The 25,637-nt window shown below is 40.5% G+C and overlaps 1 protein-coding gene across 3 annotated transcripts in view; it reads right to left on the bottom strand.

Annotated features, from left to right (window-relative positions):
• The window catches only part of zswim5 (zinc finger, SWIM-type containing 5), a 239,091-nt gene that overhangs the window by 35,998 nt on the left and 177,456 nt on the right, over window positions 1-25,637 (bottom strand). For all 3 annotated transcript variants that reach the window (XM_073062899.1, XM_073062898.1, XM_073062897.1), the window contains 2 exons: window positions 25,228-25,378; window positions 2,260-2,439 (listed from right to left, as the gene is read on the bottom strand). In XM_073062899.1, the coding sequence (XP_072919000.1) occupies window positions 2,260-2,439; window positions 25,228-25,378 (331 nt within the window). The remainder of the gene's footprint in view (window positions 1-2,259; window positions 2,440-25,227; window positions 25,379-25,637) is intronic.

Consider the following 25,637-nt stretch of genomic DNA (forward strand, 5'->3'; position numbering starts at 1 on the left):
ATGACCTCACCCCTGTGTAGCCATGCCTTGTGTATAATTTAACACTGCTAGTAATATCCTTCCCATGTCTTGCATCTCCTATACTGGGCTGATATTGCTGATGGATTCTGTTCCCACCTTCTTCTATATTTCAAGATTATTGATTCATCTAACAGTCATTGATTTACATATTGATAAATCTGCTGTGATTAAATTTTAGGACTTATGAATACCTTTGCATTATGCTTCATCTAACAAGAAGTTATTTTAAATGCACTCATTAAACTTTGATCTCTAATTTTTGGGGTAACATCGCAAGAGTGAAATGAGATAGTTTCGTACCTCTGAAATAAAACCATAAAATATAGGAACAGAATTAGGCTATTCTGCTGATCAAGTCTGCTCTGCTATACAATCATGCCTGATTTTTTAAAACTGAACCCCATTCTCCCTGTAACCTGTAACCCTTTTACCAGTCAAGAACCTATCAATCTCTGCCTTAAATACAGCCAATGACTTGGCCTCCACTGCTCTCCATGGCAACCAGTTCCATAGATTAATAAACTATTTAAAGTAAAAGATGTGTAAATTAATTCAGGCCACATTACCACGTTACATATAGCATATAACCAATTACAGAATAATCTATTTGAAAATTAACTTATTTATTTAATTATAGCCGCATGATAATTTAGATTAAAGATGTAGACCACAAAGCAGGCAACATCTTCTCTGATTAGTTAACTCCACTGATGCTTTCAGCACGGACTAGAAGGGCCGAGATGGCCTGTTTCCATGTTGTAATTGTTATATGGTTTATAGTCTTGCAACTTTATACTACTTACAATCATTGCATCTCTTCCTGGCGAGTCCACATTCTCAGCATCAGCATGTGTGGTTCTACCACCTGATTTCTCAGCTACCCTGAGTCTGGTGGTATTAACATTTGAATGTTAGGATCAGACCAGGACAGAAGCATTGGATGGAACGCTCTGATCCTGTGCTGTAAAATTCTATGTAATTCAACTATGTTCCTAATCACTGTTGAAATTCTTTTGGATCTCATCTCTTTTCTCACCACTTGTCAGCAGCTGAGCTCTTTATGTGGCTCATTTACTGTTAAGATGTTCAGTTTACATATTTTCCACTGAACTGTCACTTAAATTTTCACCAGCAATAATTTACAATGACAAAACAAGGGACAGTTCACTTGGCTCAACTTTAAAATATGCAGTTTGCATATATTTATCATAAAATATTTAGTATATATACAGATGACAATTCTCTCTTTATTTTTATTGAAGAAAATTGAGATTCTTCTCTCATGATCTCAATATTTCTTCCAATGCAAATACTGTCTAACTGAGAATAGATAAAGTAGGGAAAATACAAAGATAACAGGCTAATTGAAAGATGATAATAATCAAAATTCATCGTAGCTGTTAAAAAATTCTAAAGGTCACTCAGACTTTCCCCTTGAGCTTTATTGATTATATTTGTTAGTGAAAATGTATTCAAATTTTTCACCTTGAGGATTTTATGAAAACATAACAGACAGTGCACAAATACTACTTCAACAGTAAATTAATTTTTCTGTGAATTTGCCACCATCTCCCCCTAGCCATTATTTCAGTGTAGAGATATTTTAAAGGACATGCAACATAAATCAGAGATGTAACTGGGGATTTTTTTATATAACATCTCATTTCCTCTGACTGAGGTAACCAATTTTCTGAAATAGTAATGAGTTACATTTTTCTATTGGTAAGACATAAAATGTGAATAAGGTTACAAGGCTGTTAAAATTGGGAGTAACTTCTTGAGCTATTCCCAACAGTGTATGTGTTGATACCTAATTTCTGCATTAAAATCCAAACCGAATACCCAATATGATAACAAGAATTCCAAATCTAACTATCATATATTCCTTGCTCTACACCAGCCCTAGGGACCTGCTCCCTAAAAGATCTCTGAAATAAATAAACCCATCAAATGAAAATGCCTTAGAAACCAAAGCAAGGCAAAGTCTAGGAAGAGCTCTAAACAGCGATGTGTAGAACAGATATTTAAATTTTAATCCAGAGTTAAGAACAAAGTTGCAGTTTTCCATCCTGTGTTACCTAGGTCCTCTTCCACTAATAGTCTTATAGTTGCTTCCAGGCATCCACTGTCATATTTAATGTGAATTGACATTCTCCTGAGAAATAAATTCATCGCTTCGAAAAGTTCAAACAAACCTTTTCCTAACATCTGTAGGTCCCTTTATAATATAGCACTTACCTGGATTCTGATTGGAGCTCTGGGGAAGGGCATTGGTGATGTTGGGTAACTCGTTGCCATAGTTTCCATCTTCAAGAGGACAGACATCCATGTCACTCCACTTCTTCAGCTGTCGGAGCCAGGAGATTTTCTCATCTGGTTTGCAGTGAGGATTCAATACAATGCATACCCACAGTGCACCTGAAATGGAAGGAGACAACTCCCCAGTGATGAGGCATTTCCATCATTTCTGTGTCAAATTACATAGACTGTAACCTAGGAATTAGACAAATTGTGGAATGAATCCAATCAGCAGAGAGAAGAAAAAGTAGCATGAAATATCAAATATTAGAATTGAAATGTGCACTACAATGTACACATTCTCGCACAACAGACCACTTCTGCACTCTTAAAAGGTTATTTTTTTCCATAACCCATACCTGTTCAGTATTTTTGGGCTAATCAATGGCTATATTGCAACACATTGTTTTACAGACTTTCACCTGGAAAACAAACTTTAATTTCCTCTGAAGAAAAGGCCGTTAAGTTTCGACCATCAATGTTTTAATAATCATTTTGTCAGAGGGAGATACAACGTGGAAACCAAGTCCCCAGCATTAATCAAACAGCTATACAGTGCCTATAAAAAGCATCCCCCCAGGAAGTTTTCAAATTTTATTGTTTTACAACATTGAATCACAGTGGATTTAATTTGCCTTTTTTTGACACTGATCAACTGAAAAAGACTCTTCCGTGTCAAAGTGAAAACAAATCTCTACAGTGATCTAAATTAATTACAAATGTGATGGCCTCTGTTGGTCAGAGTTGATCATGGATATTGCATCCTAGCTGTCTAGATACTCAAGCCTAGGCAGTACGATATGGAGAGCAAGCTGTTGCCCGCCCACTCCATGCATCTGATGAAGCCAAAGGAATGGCAGAGACAGTTTGATACCAGAAATGTCACAGGAGTTGCCAGTCAGCATTGAACTTAATGTAGGACCGCCTTAGGGACTCCAACTTCGGATTTTTGCCTCAGGGTTTACTCCTAAAGCCTTTCCCATGAGTGAGTATAGCTCCAAGGCAGCAGAGGTTTGAGATCAGAAACTTCCTTCTCCCAGGTGAGCTGCCAACCACGGCTAACAAGCCCCATCTGCCAGAAGTGAACCAGTAACCTGCATTTACCCCTTCGCCTATCAGTAGAAATGGTTCAACCGGGCCTAGTAGCTAAGCCTTATGTGAAGGCCAGGAGCCAGACTTGGTTGTCAGAGGCTATTTCAGGTGCATGCCTTTGGGAGCATACAACAGATAGTGGGAGCTTGTCTCCATTACTATCCCTGGATACAAATATAAAACACAAGATAATTGTTTGCATAAGTATTCACCCCCTTCAAGTCAGTATTAAGTGGATGCAACTACAATTACAGTCTATGTGGATAGCCTTGAGTCTATGTGGATAAGTCTCTATCAGCTTTGCATATCTGGACACTGCATTTTTCCACAACTTTGCACATCTGGACACTGCATTTTTTCCACATTCTTTTTTTTACAAAATTGTTCAAGCTCTGTCAGATTGCATGGGGATCGTGAGTGAAGAACCCTTTTCAAGTCCAGCTACAAATTCTCAATTGGATTGAGGTCTGGACTCTGACTTGGCCACCCCAGAACATTAAGTTTGTTGTTTTAAGCCACTCCTCTTTGGCTTTGGCTTTATGTTTGTGGTCATTATCTTGCTGGAAAACAAATCTTCTCCCAGGTCGCAGTTCTCACAGACTGCATCAGGTTTTCCTCCAGGATTTCCCTGCATTTTGTTGCATTAATTTTACCCTCTACCTTCACATGCTGCCACGGCTTGCTGCAGTGACCCTCCCCACAGCATGATGCAGCCACCAGCATGCTTCTTGGTGTGGTTTTGATGATGTGCAGTGTTTAGCCTAATGGCCAAAAAGCTCAAATTTGGCTTCATCAGACCATAGAACTTTCTTCCAGCTGATATCAGAATCTCCCACATGCCTTCTGGCAAACTCCAGCTGAGATCTCATTTGAGATTTTGCAACAGTAGCTTTCTCTTTGCCACTCTCCCATAAAGCTGCAACTGGTTAAGCACCCGGGCAACAGTTGTTGTATGCACAGTTTCTCCCATCTCAGTCACTGAAGCTTGTAACTCTTCCAGACTTGTCATAGGTCTCTTGATGGCCTCTCTCACTAATCCCCTTCTTGCAAGGTCACTTTGTTTTTGAGGACAACCTGCTCTAGGCTGATTTACAGCTGTGCCATATTCTTTCCATCTCTTGATGATTGACTTAACTGTACTCCAAGGGATATGCAGTGTCTTGGAAGTTTTTTTTATATCCATCTCCTTACTCATGCTTTTCAATAACCTTTTCACAGAATTGCTTGGAGTGTTCTTTTATTTTCAAGGTGTAGTTTTTGCCAGGATACTGATTCACCAGTAGTTGGACCTTCCAGATACAGGTGTATTTTTACTACAATCAATTAAAACACCTTAACTTCACACAGTGATCTCCGTTTAACTAATTATGTTACTTCTAAAACCAATTGGCTGCACCAGTGATGATTTAGTGTGTCATATACTTATGCAATCAATTATTTTGTGTTTTATATTTGTAATTAATTTGGTTCACTTTGTAGGGATCTGTTTTCACTTTGACATGAATAGTCTTTTTCTGTTGATCAGTGTCAAAAAAGCCAATTTAAATTCACTGTGACTCAATGTTGTAAAACAATAAAACTGGAAAACTTCCAAAGGGGGTGAATACTTTTTATAGGCACTGTATATAGCTAGGGTGCCACAGACTTTTGCACAGTACTGTATTTGTCAACGTGGAGCAGAGAGCGAGTTTGTAAATGTGGCACAAAGAAAGGATGTTGGGAATGGTGAGGGTGGAACACGGAGGGTGGGACAGGGGTGTGGGACATGTGGGAGAGGAGTGCCAGCAGAGGGAGTGGCACGGGTGCAGACACACCCAGCCGTCAGACACCAGGCAAAGTAATTTGATTCCAAGCAATTGATTTTTTGATCATCACATAATATCTCTCTGGTGCTTCCCATTCCCTCCTCCTTTTCCCAACTGTGATTCCCCTCTCCCTGCTCCATTACCACTATAGATATGTGCAAAGTACTGTATGCTTACACCAATTCTAGCCTAGCCTATTTTATTCCTCCTCATATCCTCTCTTGCGCTTATCCAGGTCTTATGGTAGCTCAATGACAATCTGGTCTTCAAGAGAAAATTCTTAAAACTTTTCTGAATAGTCTGTAAATTTCCTTACTGGCTCATAAACAAAATTTGAAAATAGCATTGGAAATATATAGTAGAGTACATATTTTTAGAGCAAAGAACTAACCACTGTAGGAACTCAGCAAGTCAATCAGCATCTGTGGTGGTAAATTCAGATTGGGACTCTGAAATAGGACTGAGAGTGGAGAGAGAAGATAGCCAGAAAGAAATCTGGGGAGGTGTCAAGATCAGGCCACGAATCCCAGAGTCTCAGACCTCGGAGGCTTAAGAGTGACCATAAACAGAAAATTAAATTCTGGTTTCACAAAAATCTACATCGAATGCTTTGCAATGTAGGCAAAAGAATTTAAAATAAAAGCTTTATTACATACTGGACACTTACCCCATTGCTAAATTTGCTATGAGAGCTGCACAATAGTGTATTACAATGCTGTAGGTCAAAGACATTTTGGATCTCCTAAGTATTGAAGGTAGGCTATCTATAAGTAATAATGGAAAAGGCACACATGATAAATTAGAATAATAATTGATTTATCTTAAAATAATTAAGTCAACCTTTCTCTGCGCCACACATGCTTATCTGCTAATAACCACATGTGGTGCAGAATATACTGCAGGATTTAATGCACCAGGAGCTGGGGGTGCTTGTACTGCTGTAATCCACTCTACATGACAGGATGTGTTTGCAGAGATTCTCTGAGAGGAAAGAATAGAATGTATAAGTACACCAAAAATATGGAATGCTATTATTCATCGTACTGCATATGTAACTATACAGTTAAACAGGGTGCATTACTTGGAGTGCAGTGAATTTATTAGACTCTCAAGCAATAGTATACACTCCATAAAAATGCATTTTATTTGCAATTTGTAAAGATACAGAGGTGTGCAAAAGTTTGGGCACCTCTGGTCAAAATGTCTGTTACTGTGAATAGCTAAGCGAGTAAAAGATGACCTGATTTCCAAAAGGCAGAAAGTTAAAGATGACACATTTCTTTAATATTTTGAACAAGATTATTTTTTTATTTCCATCTTTTACAGTTGCAAAATAACAAAAAAGGAAAAAGGCCCGAAGCAAAAGTTTGGGCCCCTGTATGTTCAGTACTTGACCCCCTTTGGCCAGTATCACAGTTTGTAAATGCTTTCTGTAGCCAGCTAAGAGTCTTTCAATTCTCGTTTGGGGGGATTTTTGCCCATTCTTCCTTGCAAATGGCTTCTAGTTCTTTGAGATTCTTGGGCTGTCTTGCATACACTGCTCTTTTAAGGTCTATCCACAGATTTTCGATGATGCTTAGGGCAGGGAACTGTAAGGGCCATGGCAAAACCTTCAGCTTGTGCCTCTTGAGGTAGTCCATTTTGGATTTTGAGGTGTGTTTAGGATCATTATCCAGTTGTAGAAGCCATCTTCTTTTCATCTTCAGCTTTTTTTTTACAAATGGTGTGATGTTTGCTTCCAGAATTTGCTGGTATTTAATTGAATTCATTCTTCCCTCTAACAGTGAAATGTTTCCCGTACCAATGGCTGCAACACAAGCCCAAAGCATGATCGATCCACCCCTGTGCTTAACAGTTAGAGAGGTGCTCTTTTCATGAAATTCTGCATCCATTTTTCTCCAAACATACCTTTGCTCATTGCGGCCAAAAAGTTCTATTTTAACTTCATCAGTCCACAGGACTTGTTTCCAAAATGCATCAGGCTTGTTGAGATGTTCCTTTGCAAATTTCTGACGCTGAATTTTGTGGTGAGGATGCAAGAAAGGGTTTCTTCTGATGACTCTTCCATGAAGGTCATATTTGTGCAGGTGTTGCTGCACAGTAGAACAGTGCACCACCACTCCAGAGTCTGCTAAATCTTCCTGAAGGTCTTTTGCAGTCAAATGGGAGTTTTGATTTGCCTTTCTAGCAATCCTATGAGCAGTTGTCTCAGTCTCAGAAAGTTTTCTTGGTCTTCCAGACCTCAATTTGACCTCCACTGTTCATTAACTTCCATTTCTTAATTACATTACGAATTGAGAATACGGCTACCTGAAAATGCTTTGCTATCTTCTTATAGCCTTCTCCTGCTTTGTGGGCATCATTTATTTTAATTTTCAGAGTGCTAGGTAGCTGCTTAGAGGAGCCCATGGCTGCTGATTGTTAGGACAAGGTTTGAGGAGTTGTGGTATTTATAAAGCTTTGAAATTTGCATCACCTGGCCTTTCCTTATGATGACCTTGGTAAAAGTTATCTGAGAGCTCAAATCTCTTGGGGTGCCCAAACTTTTGCGTGGAGCTCCTTTCCTTTTTTTTTCCACTATAAGAAATGTACAAAACAAAAATAATACACTAATCTTGCTTAAAATGTTGAAAGGAATGTTTCATCACTTTATGACTTTTGGAGATCAGTTCATCTTCTACTCACTTAACTATTCACAGTTACAGAAAATTTGACCGGGGTGCCCAAACCTCTGCATGCCACTGTATAAAGTTAAAAATAAATATGCTTCAGTAAAGATTTGTAAGCTTGAGATGCGTTGACAAAGGAGTTAGAACTCAAGTTTTGAATCCACATGACATTTAAGCACACAGAATCCTATTGCCATGTTGGTCGTGAGACTGCTTAATGCAACTCTTAATTTCCACATGCCATCCTGAAAATAAAAGCACCTCATTTTCACCTGGGCATCCTGGATCACAACTGGGTGAACCTTACAGTGCACTATCTGCACTGGCTGAAAAAAACACCACGCCCAGCTATTTTCAGCTTGCACTACAGCAAATGTGAATTTTACCAAAATGGGCCGGACAATGTAAGCCCACGTAGAAAATGTTTTAATTCTCAATATAAAAAACTATATTAAAGAGAAAGTCAAACAGATACTGTAATGTGTCAAAAGATAGCTGTTAAGTAATGAGAATTTCAACCCTGTTAACTCATTCTGTGATCTGAAATTTGTGTTCACTTATTACTGTCTCACTGGTCTGTGAAAGAAATTTATCACAATGTATTTCACTGGAACCAGTTATAATCTTCAAGATTACAACCAGGCAACTCCTAACCTTATCAATTGTAGTTTAAAAGCTCATCTTCTCAAGTCTTTCTTTATAACTGGAACCCTCAATCCTGGCGAGACACCTTTTACTGGCTTTATATCATTCTAGTTTTGTGTAGAGAATACACCAATGGAGGCCAAAATAAATTATGTACAAATTTAAGTACACTACTACACTCAGTGTCTTAGGACACAAGCTCAAGGATTCCAAGTTATCAATTTTGTGGCCACATTTACCTGTGTTGTCACTTCCCTTCGCAAAAACACACTGCTGGGAGAACTCATTGTACACCATTGTAAGTCTTGATGCAGCGTCTCGACTTGAGACCAGAGCTTTCCATTTCTCGGTAATGATGCTCCCTGACCTATTGAGTTCCTCCAGCATCTCATGTGCTGGTCTAGATTCCAGCATCTTCAATCTCCCGTGTCTCTTCACCTGCACTGTACTTTCTCTGTAGTTGTAATACTTTATGCATTTAGTTATTGTTTCATCTTGTACTATCTCAGAGCACTGCCGTAATGAACCGACCTGTATGAATGGTATGCAAGACAAGCTTTTCCTGCACTCGTTAAGTACGGCAACAATAATCCAAATCAATTTACCAATTTCTAAAAAATGCACACAAAACCTCTCCATTAAGAAGGCGTACAGTGTATTGGCCTTCATTAATTGTGGAATCGAATTTAAGAGCTGAGAGGTAATTTAGGACCCTGGTCAGACCCCACATGGGGTACTGTGCTCAATTCTGGTCGCCTCACTACAGGAAGAATGTGGAAGCCATAGAAAGGGTGCAGAGGAGATTTACAAGGATGTTGCCTGGATTGGGGACCATGCCTTGTGAGAATAGGTTGAGTGAACTTGGCCTTTTCTCCTTGGAGTGATGGATGATGAGAGGTGACCTGATAGAGGTGTATAAGATGATGAGAGGCATTGATCATGTGGATAGTCAGAGGCTTTTTCCCAGGGCTGAATTGGTTGTCACAAGAGGACACAGGTTTAAGGTGCTGGGGAGCAGGTACAGAGGAGATGTCAGGGGTAAGTTTTTTACTCAGAGAGTGGTGAGTGCGTGGAATGGGCTGCTGGCAACGGTGGTGGAGGTGGATATGATAGGGTCTATTAAGAGACTTTTGGATAGGTACATGGAGCTTCGAAAAATAGAGGGCTATTGGTAAGCCTAGTAATTTCTAAGGTTAGGACATGTTTGGCACAACTTTGTGGGCCGAAGGGCCTGTATTGTGCTGTAGGTTTTCTATGTTTCTATGTTTCAATACATTCTCTTTCTCTCTTCCTGGATTTTTACAAATTGCTTTGATCAGTTACAGTCTCTTTCAGAAATTGGTACTAAACTTATTAGAGTTACTTGATGCAGAACTTGGTGCAAAAAGAAGCATAGAATATAAGAACTGAAATGAGGCTGGAACCTTGCTAGGCCAGGCCTCAGATGACAATACTGGCTGCCAGGAACAATACAATTGCTTAGAAAAAGAACATAAAGGGTGAATCAGGATGTTACTAGAATGAGAAAACATGGTAATGGTGAGGACTGTTCTTCCTGTAAGACTGTTATGAGGTGACCTTTTCAGAAAGATGTGAGACAGTTGAAGAGAAGACAGAGAAAGGTTATTCCTTTTGGATAGTCATCACTGATCACGGATTTAGAGGGGGGCGGGATGAAGGGAAGTTTTCCCCCATTGAGAATTGTCAGGGTCTGTAAGTCTACATCAAAGGATGGTGAAATATTTATCCAAACGTAATTTGGAATGGGTGCATATTGAAAGGTGAGAAAGAGGACTTCATGTGGTACTAAACAGGGATTCCTGCTTCAAAAAGCCAGAACTAGCATGCATAGCTGGATCACTTCCTTCTGTATTCTGCTTCAGTAACTAATCCACATTTACTTAATCAGTTAATAACTACCTCCAGAATTATGCACCTCAGAAAAAGAGGTACTTCCAAAGGTGACTTGATGGAGGTGTTCAAGGTCATTAGAGGCATAGATCGAGTGAATAGCCAGAGACTTTCTCCCAGGGCAGAAAGGGTTAATACCAGGGGCATAATTTCAAGGATTTAGGAGGAAAGTATAAGAGGTATGTTAGAGGTAAGTTCTTTACACAGAGACTAGTAAACACATGGAATGCCCTGCCACAGGTGGCCGTAGAGGCAGATAATTTAGGGGCATTTAAGAAATGCTTGGATGGGCACCTGAATGATAGAAAATGGAAGGTACTGCATGAGTGCAGGGTCAGATTGATCTTAGAATATGTTAAAAGGTCAGCACCACATTGTGGGTCAAAGAGAATGTAGCATGAGTGTTCTATGTTCAAGTATTCCTTCAGTCACATCCTGACAGACACTCTCCTTGTCTTTTGTAATGGCTGAAGGATCTGTATAATCTCGGGCTCCATGGATACACAAGCATATGTTTCTATTATTAGTTTATCACCTTTCCCACTGACTTTGTTCATCTCTGTTCTATTCACAAGTAAATACTAAATAAAAGAAAATACAACATGTTTGCGCCTGACCTGAGCTCAGATTTGCACACAGAAATAGTAAGTCATAGAGAAGTTCAGCACAGAAACGGGCCCTTTGGGCCATCTGGACCATTCTAAACCATTTACACTGCCTACTCCCATCGACCTATACCAGGACCATAGCCCTCCTTGCCCCTACTATTCATGTACCTATCCAACCTTCTCTTAAGTGTTGAAATTGAGCTCACATGCACCACTTGTGCTGGCAGCTGACTCGACACTCTCACAAAGTTTCACTTCATGTTCCCCTTAAACCTCCCACCTTTCACTCTTAACCCATGACCTCTAGTTGTAGTCCCACCCAACCTCCAGGGAAAAAGCCTGCTTATATTTACCCTAGCTATACTCCTCATAATTTTGTAAACCTTTATCCAATCTCCTCTCAATTTTCTATGTTTTAAAGAACATAGTCCTAACCTATTCAATCTTTCCTTGTAGCTCAGGTCATCTAGACCCGGCAACATCCCTGTAAATTTTCTCTACACTCTTTCAACCTTGTTCACATCTTTCCTGTAGGTAGATGACCAAAACCGCAAACAGTATTCCGAACTAGGCCTCACCAACGTCTAATAGAAATTCAACATAACATCCAATCTCCTGTACTCAATACATTGAGTTATGAAGACCAATGTGCCCAAAGCTATCTTTATGGCTCTATCTACCAGTGACACCACCTTCAATGAACTATGCACGTGTATTCCCAGATCCCTTTGTTCTACCACACTCCTCAGTGCCCTTCTGTTCACTGTGTAAGACCTACCCTGGTTGGTCCTACCAAAGTACACTTGTCTGCATTAATTTCCATCTGCCATTTTTTAGCCCATTTTCCAGCTGATGCAGATCTCTCTGCAAGTCATGATAGCCTTCCTTGCTGTCTACTACATCCCCAGTCTTGGTGTCATCTACAGATTTGCTGATACAGTTAACCACAATATCATCCAGATCACTGCTACAGATGACAAGCAACATACCCAGCACTGATCCCTGCAGCACCCCACTAGTCACAGGCCTTCAGTCAAAGAGGCAACCATCTACCACCACTCTCTGGCTTCTCCCACAATGCCAATGTCTAATTCAATTTACTACCCCAGCTTGAGTGCTGAGAGACTGAACCTTCCTGATCAACCTCTGATGCGGGGCCTTATCAAACACCTTACTGAAGTTCATGTAGACAATATTCACTGCATTGTCTTCATCCACTTTCCTGGTAACTTCATCGAAAAACCCTCCAAGATTGGTGAGACATGACCTACCATACACGAAGCCATGCTGACTATCCTTAATCAGTCACTGTCTATCCAAATACTTAAGTATCCAGTCCCTTAGAATACCTTCCAACAACTTTTCCACAACCGACGTCAGACTCACTGGCTTATAATTTGCTGCCTTATGTTTAGAGCCTTTTTTAAACAGTGGAACAACGTTGCCAATCCTCCAATCTTCTGGTACCTCTTGGGTTGCTAAGGGTGATTTATGTATTTCTGCTAGGGTCCTGGCAATTTCTGCACTTGCTTCTGGCAGAGTCCGAAGGAACACCTTGACAGGCCCTGGGGATTTATCCACTCTGATTTGCCTCAGGGTAGCAAACACCTCCTTTTATGTAATCTGTACAGAGTCCATGAAGTTGATGCTGCTCTGCCTCACCTCTATAGAACCTGTGTCTGCTTCCCGAGTGAATGCAGATGCAAAGAATTTACTTAAGATATCCCCAGTCTGTTCTGGCTCCACACATGAATGACCACTCTGATCTTCCAGAGGAGTAATTTTGTCCCTTGCAATTCTTTTGCTCTAAGTGTATGTGTAGAATCCCTTATGATTCTCCTTCACCTTGTAAGCTAGAGCAACTTCATGCCTTCTTTTAGTCTTCCTGATTTCTGGCATTTCTTGTATTCTTTAAGCACCTCATCTGTTCCTCCCGCCTATACCTGCTATGTGCCTCTATTTTTCTCTTAACCAGGGCCTCAATATTTCTTGAAAAGCAAGACCCCCTACACTTGGCAGATCATTTCTGATACCATCAAAATTGGCCCTTCTCCAATTTAAAATCCCAACCCATGGACCAGATCTATCTTTTTGCAGATTTACTTTGAAACAAATAGCATTGTGGTTACTGGATGTAAAGAGCTCCCCTACACAAATTTCTGACATCTGCCGTCTCATTCCCTAATAGGAGATCTAGTATCGCACATTCTCTCATTGGGAAATCTAAGTACTGATGAAGGAAACTTTCCTGAACACATTAGACAAAGTCTATCCCATCTAGTCCTTTTACAGTTATGAGATGCCCAATCAATATGTTGAAAGTTAAAATCATCTACTATAACAATCTTATGTTTCTGACAGTAGTCTGTGATCCCATTACAAATTTGTTCCTCCAAATCCCTAGAGTTAGTAGTCTGTGATATAGCCCCATTAATGTGGTCATACCTTTCTTATTTCTCAGTTCCACCCATAATGCCTCACTGGTCGAGTTCTCTAGTCCATCCTGACAAAGCAATGCCATGACCTTTTCCCTGACTAGTAACGCTACCCTTCCTCCTTTAATTCGTTGTGTTCTGTCACGTCATTAGTCAGCAGACTTCCGAGGAAACAAAACTTAAGGATTTATCAATACAAACGTCTCTACTCTTAAGATCAAGAAACAAAAGCTCCGGTTTAGAAAAGAATATGCTTTCTCAGTAAAAACTGTTGCAGTTTTTGGAGATTGTGCCAGGCACACCATGGAACCATTTCACCTGAATGGACAAGAATAATGCAATAATTCAAAGGCTCAGCATACATCTCATTTGTCAACAATCTCCTCTAACGATTGTACATAAAATACTTGGTAGGTGGAGCTTGGCTACCATAACTAAAAGCTCATGGTAGTCATGAATGTTCTATGTTCTATGACAGCCAATGCCAACAATACCCAACTGGCCCTCCTGCTGAGCCATATGTGACATTACTATAGGAGAAAAAAATCAAATTCCCATTTTCTCCATTTGAGACAGCTTCTCGTGTATTTTAGTATTCTCTCAGAGAAGTTTGGGAAGAATCCAAGAGTGGAATGTAAGGCAATCATGTATTTAATATTTCACTACTATTTGAACAATATTGTAAAAATTTTTGTTCACTATATGCAAATTATGTGAATGGCATAGGTCATCACAACATCACACCTTGCTTAAAGTAAAAACGAAGAACATACACGAGTTACTCCCTGTTTGTTTTTTTTTTAATCAGTTTTATATTTTGGTGTTATAAGACATAACAGTGGCAATGATGAAATTTTCAGCTAACTGAAGACAACTACCTCCCTGTTAAAGCGCAGTGAGGCAACGGAGTTTTTAAAAAAAGCGTGGTGACAAATGGTCAAGTTAAAAAAAAAGTGCAGCTAGAAGTGGTCAAGTTAAAAAAAAGACAAACTTATGGGTTCATAAACAGTGAGTACTAGGTGATAATAATCATTTAAGAAAAGCAGAAATGGCTGGCTACATCGGAAAGATTGCTGTGTTTGCTTACACAACAAATAACTGGGTTTTGTATACTGAACAGATTGAGCATTAATGCAATTATATGCAAATGATGTGAATGGCATACATCATCAAGCCACAACATCATCCAGACATGCCTTGCTTAAAACAAAAACTAAGAATGTACACAAGTTATTCCCAGCTCCATGTTTTTTTCTTTGAAGTAGTTTTGCCTGAGAAGAACTTAAATCCATTCCAATTTGCCTACGGATATAACAGGTCAACAGCAGATGCCACTTCATTTGCTCCTTCACTCAATCCTGAAAAATCTGTACAATGAAGATGCATACATCAGAATGTTCTTCATTGACTACAGTTTAGCATTTTATACCATTATCCCCTCAAAACTAATTAAGCTTCAAGACCTTGGCCTCAATACCTCCTTCTGCAACTGGATCCTCAATTTCCTCACTTGCAGATTGTTCAGATTGGCAACAACATCTCCTCCACAATCTCCTTCAGCATAGGCTGTGTGCTTAGCCCCTTGTGGTGAACTACATATACCTGTCTGGACTGCTCCTGTGGCCCCTCCCACAGACCCCTGTATAAAGGCGATTGAGGCCTGAGCCCAGCCTCATTCTCCAGGATGTAGTGTTGTTCATTCTTCCGGTCAATAAAAGCCGATATCTCGCTTCTTACGTCTCAGAGTGAGTTATTGATGGTGCATCACCCCTGCTCTACTCATTTTATACTTACGAACTGTGAGGCTAAGCACAGCTCCAATGCCTTACTTAATTTTTCTGATGACACCATTGTCCTTGGCCATATCAAGGGTGGTGATATATCAGCATATAGGAGGGAGACTGAAAATCTGGCTGAATGGCACCACAACAACCTGTCAGTCAATGTCAGAAAGACCAAGGAGGTGATAATTGACTTCAGGAGGAGGAACTCGGAGGTCTATGCACCTGTCTTCATCGGGTGATCGGAGGTGGAGAGGGTCAGCAACTTTAAAATCCTTGGTGTTGTCATTTCAGTGGGTCTGTCCTGGGTCCAGCAAATAAAGGCCATTATGAAGTAAGCATGGCAGTGCCTCTACTTTCTGAGAAGTTGGCGCAGATTCGGCATGTCATCTACAACTTTGACCAACTTCAATAGGCGTGTGGTGGAGGTATTGACCAGTTGCATCACAGCCTAGTATGGAAGCACCAATGCCCTTGCTTGGAAAAGCCTACAAAGAGAAATGAATACAGCCCAGTTTATCACTGATAAAGCCCTCCCCGCCCTAAGCACGTCTACATGGAGCACTGCCACATGAAAACAGCTTCCATCATCTAGGGCCCTGCATCATCCAAGCCATGCTCTTTCTCACTGCTGCTATCAGGAAGAAGTTACTGGAGCCTCCGGAAATGCACCAACAGATTCAGGAACAGTTATTTCCCCCCTCCAACCATCCGGCTCTTGAACCATAGGGGATAACTTCACCTGCCCCATCACTGAATCATTCTTGCTGAACTAGACTCACTCTTCATTTCATGTTCTAGATACTTATAGCTTATTTATTATTATTATTTCTCCCTCTTTATTTGTATTTGCATATTTTTTGTTGTGATAGTTCATCAATTCTATTGTGTTTCTTGTATTTACCGATTGCCCAAAAGACGACGAATCTCAAGGCTGTGACAAATTATGTACGCTAATAATAAATTTACTATGAACTTTGAACTAGAGGTAAATCTCTCAAACCAATAGTTTCATACTGAGCAGTGTCAACAAGATTGAACACGTACATTTGTCAGAACAAAATACTCATTAGCCACTCAGCACCTGATTCAAATTGGTACCAAATTTTTGAATTTGTTTTTTGTAGCAGAATTTTTTTATCTGACATGACTTTTGAACTTCATTTATTTATTGAATTTGTAGGTTGCATTGTAGACCAACATTCTGAAGACAATTTTCAAAGTTTCAAGATACTTACAAGAGCACCAAACGAGAGGGCAGATTTTGAAAGGTGGGATATAAATACAGGCTTCCTCGATGGGATCGTGATTGGGGCTCAGCAGACCAATAATGTAAGTAGGGAATCTAACCAAAGTACTGTCAAGGAATCTTACTAAACAGTGCACTTGAAAATTATATTTACAGAACTCCAATTTATTTAATGTCAGGATAAACTTGAGTTTGAAGCTGCACACATCGTTATTTGTGATATTTTCTCCAACTTTAGTACAATTAGACTGAGGTAATCTTAATTCAGTCACTGACATGAATGGTGGAGGGCAGCACATTGCTTCCCATTTAGGTACTGGGAGTACTGTAAAAGGTGACTACAAATCAAAGGCAAGCAGGTTCGAGTTCTTAAAGAACATATACACAAAGTGGAATTCTTCCATAAATAATGGAAGAGAAAGCTGCTGTGAAGCATTCCATTAAGCAAATGAAAAAAAGGACTAAATTATCACCAGCTCGCAGACTACAGATGCAATTCGACTCTGTCCTGTTGGAACTGTAAATCCTTCAGCCCTGACCAATGGATTCATCATATTTATGCCACAGTAAAGCTGTGTTGACTGAAACAGAATCTGCTGTAGCTGAATAATCACCATCTCGTCAAACTGGGTTATGGTATTAATTTTTTGCCTCTCTTTTTCCTTTGCTTACTGACAGCTTATTCAAAAGACATTCTGAATTGAATGCGCTACCACAGCGGAAGATTAAGGTCAGCTTTCGGGTTCATATTGAATACAGATGCCATTTTTCTCCTGTTACATGTAATTAGGTTTTAATCTAGAGCCACAATACTGCGTAGACAGAAATAGGAGCTATTGGTTTCTAATCTTCACCAAGAAAAATCAGGACAGAATGAAAGGCATTTAATCCTCTTCCACAGATCTCGTTTGCATTGAAGTATTATTTTATGATGAAGGTACAAGTAAATTCAATTTTCAGCTGCACAGTAATTTATGAGGATTTAGATATATTTCCCTAGCTGCACAACATGAGTGGAGTCTTATTTATTTTAGAACTCCTACAAAGATATCTAGTAAGCTAATGTGCGAATCAGTGATGAGCCACTTATTTTTTCCGGGGTCCTCTGTGTTAAATGACAGCTTCAAATTCATGTTTTTCCCATTCTTTTATGCTGGTCCTCTTCACCATGTTTCCACCCCCCCCCCCACCCCTCTCTCCATGCTAATTCTGCGCCATGAGCCACAAGACACCAGTTAACCTTTGCCTGCTTTCGCAAGTGCCGTTTCTTTGTTACAATTTCTCTCTATGCACAGGACAAGCTCGCGAACAGACTGGGCACTAGAAAGCACTTCTTCATGCTGCCTTCTCATTGCTACCATCAGGAAGCCTGAAAGCACACTCAATGATTCAGGAAAGCTTCTTCACCGCCACCAAAAGATTTCTGAATGGACAATGAACCCATGAACACAACCTCACTACTTTTTTTTACTTCTATTTTTTGCACTACACATTTAATTTAACTAGTTAAGATACATATATACTTACTGTAATTCACAGTTTTTTCTCTATTATTATGCATTGCATTGTATTGCTGCTGCAATGTTAACAAATGTCATGACATATGCCGGTGATATTAAACCTGTTCTGATTCCTTCCTGCTTCATTTACCTGACAATTTTACTGCACATGCCAAACAGGAACAATTTCACATTGCCTCTCATGGAGAGTTAAGTGGCTGTACATCCTTCTGCCAAGGATCTGCATAAAACTGAACCAACTTCATGACCCCTGAGACATGACCACCCACAGCCAATTCCCGCCCCCACCACCCCCCTGTGGCAGCCTCTTGCAACATTCTGTATAGTATCCATCTCTGAAATTAGAGTGGGAGAGCAAAGGAACACCAGAAGTAGAGGCACTATTTAGCTCATCGCACCTGCTCCACCACTCAGCAAGATAATGGTCAATCTTTTCCTTTGCAAGTCATTTCCAGAATATCCAAATGTCTATCAGTCTTATTTTCAATAAACAGAGTGACCTAACCTCCACACCCCTGTGGAGAGTGAATGCCAAAGATTTACCACCCTTTTGAATGAAGAAATTTCTTCTTATTTCAAGGCTAAAGTATTGACCTTGTCTTAGGGCACTTGGTTCCCAATATGCCCAACCACTTGAAAACATCACCCCTGCCTACATCAACCTTGTCAAATCCTTTAACAGTGCTGGATGTTTCAAAGAGACCACTTCCCACTCTTCTAAGCAAAGTGAATATAAGCCAGTCTGTTTAACATCTCCTGGTAGGACAAATCCCCTACCCTGATCCCAGGAATCAATCTAGTAAACCTGCATTGAATTTCATTGATTCCAAGGAAATCCCTGCTGAATTGTCCACAGTTTTCTAGGCGGTGGTCCTGTTGAGGTCTCTATATAATTTTGGAAAGATGCATTAATTCAAGCTCTTGTGTAACAGATGCCAATGTACGATTTGCCTGCCTAATTGCTTGCTGTTATTACAAATAACTTCCTGATTCACTTACTATGGAGTTGACAGTGAACACCAATAGAATCAGATTCACGTTTATTGTCACTGACACAAGCCGTGAATTTTTTGTTCTATGGCAGTAGTACAGTGCCAAATTACTTGCAGTTATCATTAAAAATATTAGGCAGCGCAGAAGAGTGAATAGCGGGGTAGTGTCCACGAATTCACAGACTGTTCAGAATTCTCATGCCAGAGGGGAAGAAATTGGTCTTAAAATACTGCGCGTGGGTATTCAAATTCCTGCACCTCCTCTCTGATGATAGTAATGAGACGAGGGCATGTGCCGATGGTGAGCATTGTGCTTTGAAGATGTCCTCAACGATGGGGAGGTTTGTGCCCAAGATGGAGCTGGCTGAGCCTCAAACCCTCTGCAGCCTCTCTTGTTCCTGTGCATTGGCACCCCCATACCAGACAGTGATGCAACCAGTCCTCATGCTCTCCACGGTACATCTGTAGAAATTTGCTAGCAAATTAGTGGCATACTAAATCTTCTCAAACTCCTAATGAAGTTTAGTCGCTACCACACCTTCATCGTGATTGCACCAATATGCTGGCCCCTCACCAATTAAAAATATTCTGACTTTCTGCTATTTTTCCACCAAAGTGCATACCCTCTTTCACATTATATTCCATCTGTCACATCCTCATCCGTATATGCAGACTGTCTTTATCCCGAAGAAGCCGCTCTGCATTTCCCTTACAAATCACATTGCTTCCCAGCTTTGAATCAAGCTTGTTTATATTACACTTGGCCCCCTGAACCAGACCATTGATAAGGACTGTGAATAGCCAGGGGTGCCAGCACTGATCCCTACAACCCCACTAATCACAGGACATTGACGGAAACATTGTGCTAATTCAATGGTTCAATGGTCCAATTTAATATCAGAGAATGTATACAGTATACAAATCCTGCAGAAGTCAAAAATTCCATTACCTTTGCAGACTTCTAACCTGCTCCCATCTTTATATGTTCCATCTCTGACTCTCCCTTCCCTTCTCCATTTTCATCGCAAGTGATAAGAATAGAGACCAAGATTGACAGACCCCACATAGTTACCTTCCATCCACCTTGCCTCCAGTAAGGACCCTATTCCACCCTCTCATTTCCTCCTTCTCCATCACATTGAGGAAATCTGTACAGGTGATTCCAAATCGCTTAAAAATCTTAATTTACTTTAATCCACTTTACTTTCATAGACAGCACCCTTGAATGCATCTGACCTATTTCCTGTACCTCTGCTCTCTCCCCTTCTCCTCCTGAACAGAACAAAAATTGAGGCCCCCAGTCTATATCACCACGGCTCTGAATTCAATGCAATGTCATTCAAAGTTTCTGCCAGCTCCAACAAGATTCCATCGCCAGACACACATTCCCCTCTGTTTCAACATTTTGAAATGATCCACTGTCTGCTCTTCTGTCTCTGTCTAATAGTCCCCATTGTACAGCCCTTTCCCACACAACTGCAAGAGGAGCAACACCCATCCCTTCACTTCTTCACACCCCACCATCCAGGGTACGAGACAGAGTTTCCAAGTGAAATAACAATTTACTTGTAATTCCTCCAGTCTACATTACTATGTTATTTGTTCAAAAGATGGCCTCCTTTACAGTGCAGAAACCACACACGGTTTGGGTGATCACTTCACAGAGAACCTGTACTCAGACGGCAGCAATGAACCCTGATCCCTGTTGCCTGCCATTTTAATTTGCATCCTACTATCAATCTTCCCTTTCTGGCTGTGACCTCCTTCACTTTTACAATACAAGTTAAAGGAACAATAGCTCATTGTTTTTAAGACACAATCCTATAGTACCCAACATTACATCCTCCACTTTTAGATAATTTGTTCTTTTTTGTCTATTTCTATAAAATCTGTCCACTTTTGTCTGCCATCCTTTTTTTACTTCATTTTTGCTTGCATAGTCAGATGCATAGTCTAAACCACATTTGCAACACATTTCACATCACATTAACTAAACCATTATTTCACCTTCAGAATGCTGGAGGAACTCAACAGGTCAGGCAGCATCTAGGGAGAGGAATTAAACAGTTGTTTTTTTTTGGGCCACGATGGCTGGAAGGAGGAATCCGACAGGAGAGGACAGTGCGCCATGGGAGAAGGGGGAGGAGGAGGGCTAACAGAGGCAGGTGATAGGGAGGTGAGGAAAAGAGAAGGGGCAGAGGGGAGAAATTACCCTAAGTTAGAGAAACTAGTGTTAATGATGGCAGGACGGAGACCCTGACAGAGTATGAGGTGTTGCTTCTGCAACCCAAGAGTAGCCTCATTGTGGCAGTAGAGGCGGCCACGGGCTCACATGTTAAAATGGGAATGGGAAGCCAAATTGAAACCTGCTTCTTACTTCATCCCCTTCCCCCTCAATGATATTACCTATTATCTGTCAGTATGTACTCCTTCTCCTCCCCCACTTCTTAGTCTGGCTACTTCCCCCTTCCTTTCCAGTCCCGATGAAGGGTCTCAGCCTGCAACATCCACAGTTTATTCCTCTCCGAAGATGTTGCCTGACCTGCAGAGTTTCTCCAGCATCTTTGTGCATGTTGCTTTGGACTTCCAGCATGTGCAGAATCTCGTATTCATTATTTCATCCTACAAGCTTTGTTCCACCAGTCACCCTTTCCTGCTACCCAGACCGACTTGCTTCTCTTTTCCTTGCTTTTGATGAAGGAGGACCCTGGACCTGAAAAGTTAAAACAACACACACAAAATGCTGGTGGAACACAGCAGGCCAGGCAGCATCTATAAGGAGAAGCACTGTCCACGTTTTGGGCCGAGACCCTTCGTCAGGACTAACTGAAGGGAAAGATACTAAGAGATTTGAAAGTAGTGGGGGGAGGGGGAAATGCGAAATGATAGGAGAAGACCGGAGGGGGTGGGATGAAGCTAAGAGCTGGAAAGGTGATTGGCGAAAGTGATACAGAGCTGGAGAAGGGAAAGGATCATGGGACGGGAGGCCTCGGGAGAAAGAAGGGGGGGGGGGGGGGGAAACACCAGAGGGAGATGGGGAACAGGCAGAGTGATGGGCAGAGAGAGAGAAAAAAAAACAAACAACATAATATTGTCAGAGATGGGGTAAGAAGGGGAGGAGGGGCATTAACGGAAGTTAGAGAAGTTAATCTATCCATGGCCTCCTCTATTGTCAAGATGAAGCCACACTCATGTTGGAGGAACAACACCTTATATACCGGCTGGGTAGCCTCCAACCTGATGGCATGAACATTGACTTCTCTAACTTCTGTTAATGCCCCTCCTCCCCTTCTTACCCCATCCCTGACAATATTATGTTGTTTGTTTTTTTTCTCTTTCTCTGCCCATCATTCTGCCTGTTCTCCATCTCCCTCTGGTGCTCCCCCCTCCCCCTTTCTTTCTCCTGAGGCCTCCCGTCCCATGATCCTTTCCCTTCTCCAGCTCTGTATCACTTTCGCCAATCACCTTTCCAGATTTTAGCTTCATCCCTCCCCCTCCGGTCTTCTCCTATCATTTTGCATTTCCCCCTCCCCCCACTACTTTCAAATCTCTTACTATCTTTCCTTTCAGTTAGTCCTGACGATGGGTCTCGGCCCAAAACGTCAACAGTGCTTCTCCTTATAGATGCTGCCTGGCCTGCTGTGTTCCACCAGCATTTTGTGTGTGTTGTTTGAATTTCCAGCATCTGCAGACTTCCTCATGTTTGCACCTGAAAAGTTAATTGTTTCTCTTTCCACAGATGCTGCTTGTCATGCCGAGTTTTTCCAGCATTTTCAGTTTTATTTCCCAAGTGCTCTAAATCCGTTCAAAAATGAGCAATTTTTTTTTTGAAGGTGTTGCTTCCTCAGATTATTTTTGTGGTTATGATAGGCCACTTGAAGCTGAACACAAATATAATTTCAGCCAATTATCATCACATAGGAATTTGGAGAAACAAGAAATTAGTTCTTATTGAATATAATGCGTTTAATTGCATAATAGCACTGACGCTGATCAACTAAGCCAAAAATGTTTTCTGACGATTTTCGTTTGTATTATAATTCCTTCTGTTGCACCTTATCAAAGGCCTTATACAGTGGCTATATTCCATGAGGAGTTTGAGGAGGTTTGGTTTGTCACCTAAAACACTTGAAAACTTCTACAGATACATTGTGGAGAGCATTGTGGTATGGGGGCAGCTACTGCACAGGATCGAAGTAAGCTACAGAAAGTTGTAAATTTCATCAGCTCCATCAGGGGCCTGGCCTCCATACTAACCAGGACATCTTCAAGGCAGTGACCATCATTAATGATCCCCACCACCCCAGACATTCCCTCTTCTCATTGTTACCATCAGGAAGGAGGTACAGAAGCTTGAAGGCACAAACTCAATGATTCAGGAACAGTTTCTTCCCCACTGCCATCCCATTTGTTTTTGCACACTTATTTTAATTTAACATTTATATACTTACTGTAATTCAGATTTTTCCTATATTTATCATGTATTGCATTGTACTGCTGCCACAAAGTTAACATATTTCACGACATATGCTGGTGATATTAAACCTGACTCTGATTCTGAAAAGCATACAGAACACAAACACCCATTCCTCTTTATCTATTCTGTTGGTTATTGGCAAGAGATGAACCCACTCTTTCTGATTTATGATAATCTTTCAACATTGAATCAAGTGGAAACATTGTCTATAGCTCACCATTCCCAGTAATAATGCCATTAGAGTGGAACACTGCCATGTTATGACAGGGAGATTTCAGGATAACACTTGGTAATTCAGGTGGTGTCCAACCAACAGTTTTAAAATAGAATGAACATTAATACAGGCAAACATCAATTATTGAAATGCATAAACCAAAGAAAGATAGCAGAAATGCCCACAAATTTATCATTATGGAACGAACCATACCTTTTATTTAGTTATGGATTGTTTCTATTAACATTACCGGTCATGCACATTTCTCGAGTGCACAAATGGGAAATAAATAGAGCATATCACATCAGCAAGGATGCAGGATGACATTTAAAAGCTTTTCAATTCACATAATGTGCTCTCAACTTTCAGTACCGTATTCTACTTTTCTCCCCATCAACTTGCTTGCTTTCTACATTTGTAAATTATTTTTATGAATTTATTATTTTTTTAAATAGAGGATTTAAAAATTCACACCGACCCCATTCCACAAAAGTACAAAGAGCATTCAGAGAAATTCTCATCTTCCTGCCAGGCTTTCTCCAGTCAGAGGTCTGAACAGCCACTTTAGCATCTTCAGTTCCTAACTACCTTACATTTCCGTCATAGCCTGGAGATCTTCTGATGGCCTAAGGCCTGACAGCTTGTGGGAGGAGAGGTGGATTCTTTGCCACCCTATAGAATGGTTTTGCCTTTCCTCTGCTTACTTCTGTTAAATACTTTACTTTTCACTTGAATTTTGTTGCTTAATTTCAAAGAGAGCCTAAAACAAAACCACTAGAGGAACTCAATGGATCAGACAGTATCCATGGAGGGAAAGTATGCAGAATCCCAAACGAGTCCCAATTCAAAATCCAACCATTCCTTTTCTTCCGGAGACGTTGCATGACCTGCTGAGTTCCTCTAGTTGTTTATTTTATGCTCCACATTACAGCCTCTAGTCCCCTGCATTTGCACAGGGAGCTTGCTCTTTTATCTATTATTTAATTTTCCTTATATTTGTAATCATTTGTTTGTATGCCTTTTTATCTTCATGAATATTATTTTCCCCCTCTTTCACATCCCTGATGATTCCGCAGATGACCTTAATACCATCGAATAGATTAAATGAAGCAGTCGGCTGCCTGTCAGCTCTGTGTCAATGTGGCTATTTCGCTTCTTTCCTTTTCTTTCTGTTAACTTCTTTTGAGCATTATTAAAATGCTTGTTTGCTTGTCTTCTTGTCTTCAGAGCTGAAGGGAACAAACCTAAAATGTATAGCTTGTCTTTTAAATTTAAAGATGCTGACAGATCCTGCTCTGTGCTTCTAAAGTTGGAAGTTGTTCTCCTCATTCCTTTGTTTCACGTTCTATTTTATACATTATCTTTGCTGAATAACAAATGCAGTGTGATACCTGATCAAGTTTGTAATCAGGGAAAGCAGTCTGGAGAAAGGTCAACGCTGGTTAGTTCTCAAGGCAGAGGATAAAAACACTGCAATGCTTGTTACCGGTTGTTTCCTCAGAACACTTACCCAGTTCATCCCATAGCTGACGGCATTTGTCTGTCATGCCTGTGCCTTGTTGCCTCCAGAGGGAGAGTCGTGGGTCAGCCATGAATTGTTCTGTTATTAATGTCAACATCCTGGCACCATTTGAATCCCTCATCTTCAGCATCTCTCGCACCTGTACCAATCAGGAAGGAAATTTAAGGGTGATCCCGAGAAACAATACTGCACCAAATGATACCCCCTTCACTTTGAAGACTTTTTAAAAGAAGTTCACTTTTTGGAAAAGAAAGAAACGCAAATAATGTTGCACAGGGAAAAAACGTTGAAATCACAAACTTAATGTAAAAAAATTAAATACTATTTAACAACCACTCTCTACTAAATTGTTAAATTATGATGCAATGCGATTAGTTAATTTTCACACCAGTACAGTA

This window comes from Hemitrygon akajei, chromosome 12 (assembly GCF_048418815.1).
Source record: "Hemitrygon akajei chromosome 12, sHemAka1.3, whole genome shotgun sequence".
NCBI lineage: Eukaryota > Metazoa > Chordata > Chondrichthyes > Myliobatiformes > Dasyatidae > Hemitrygon > Hemitrygon akajei.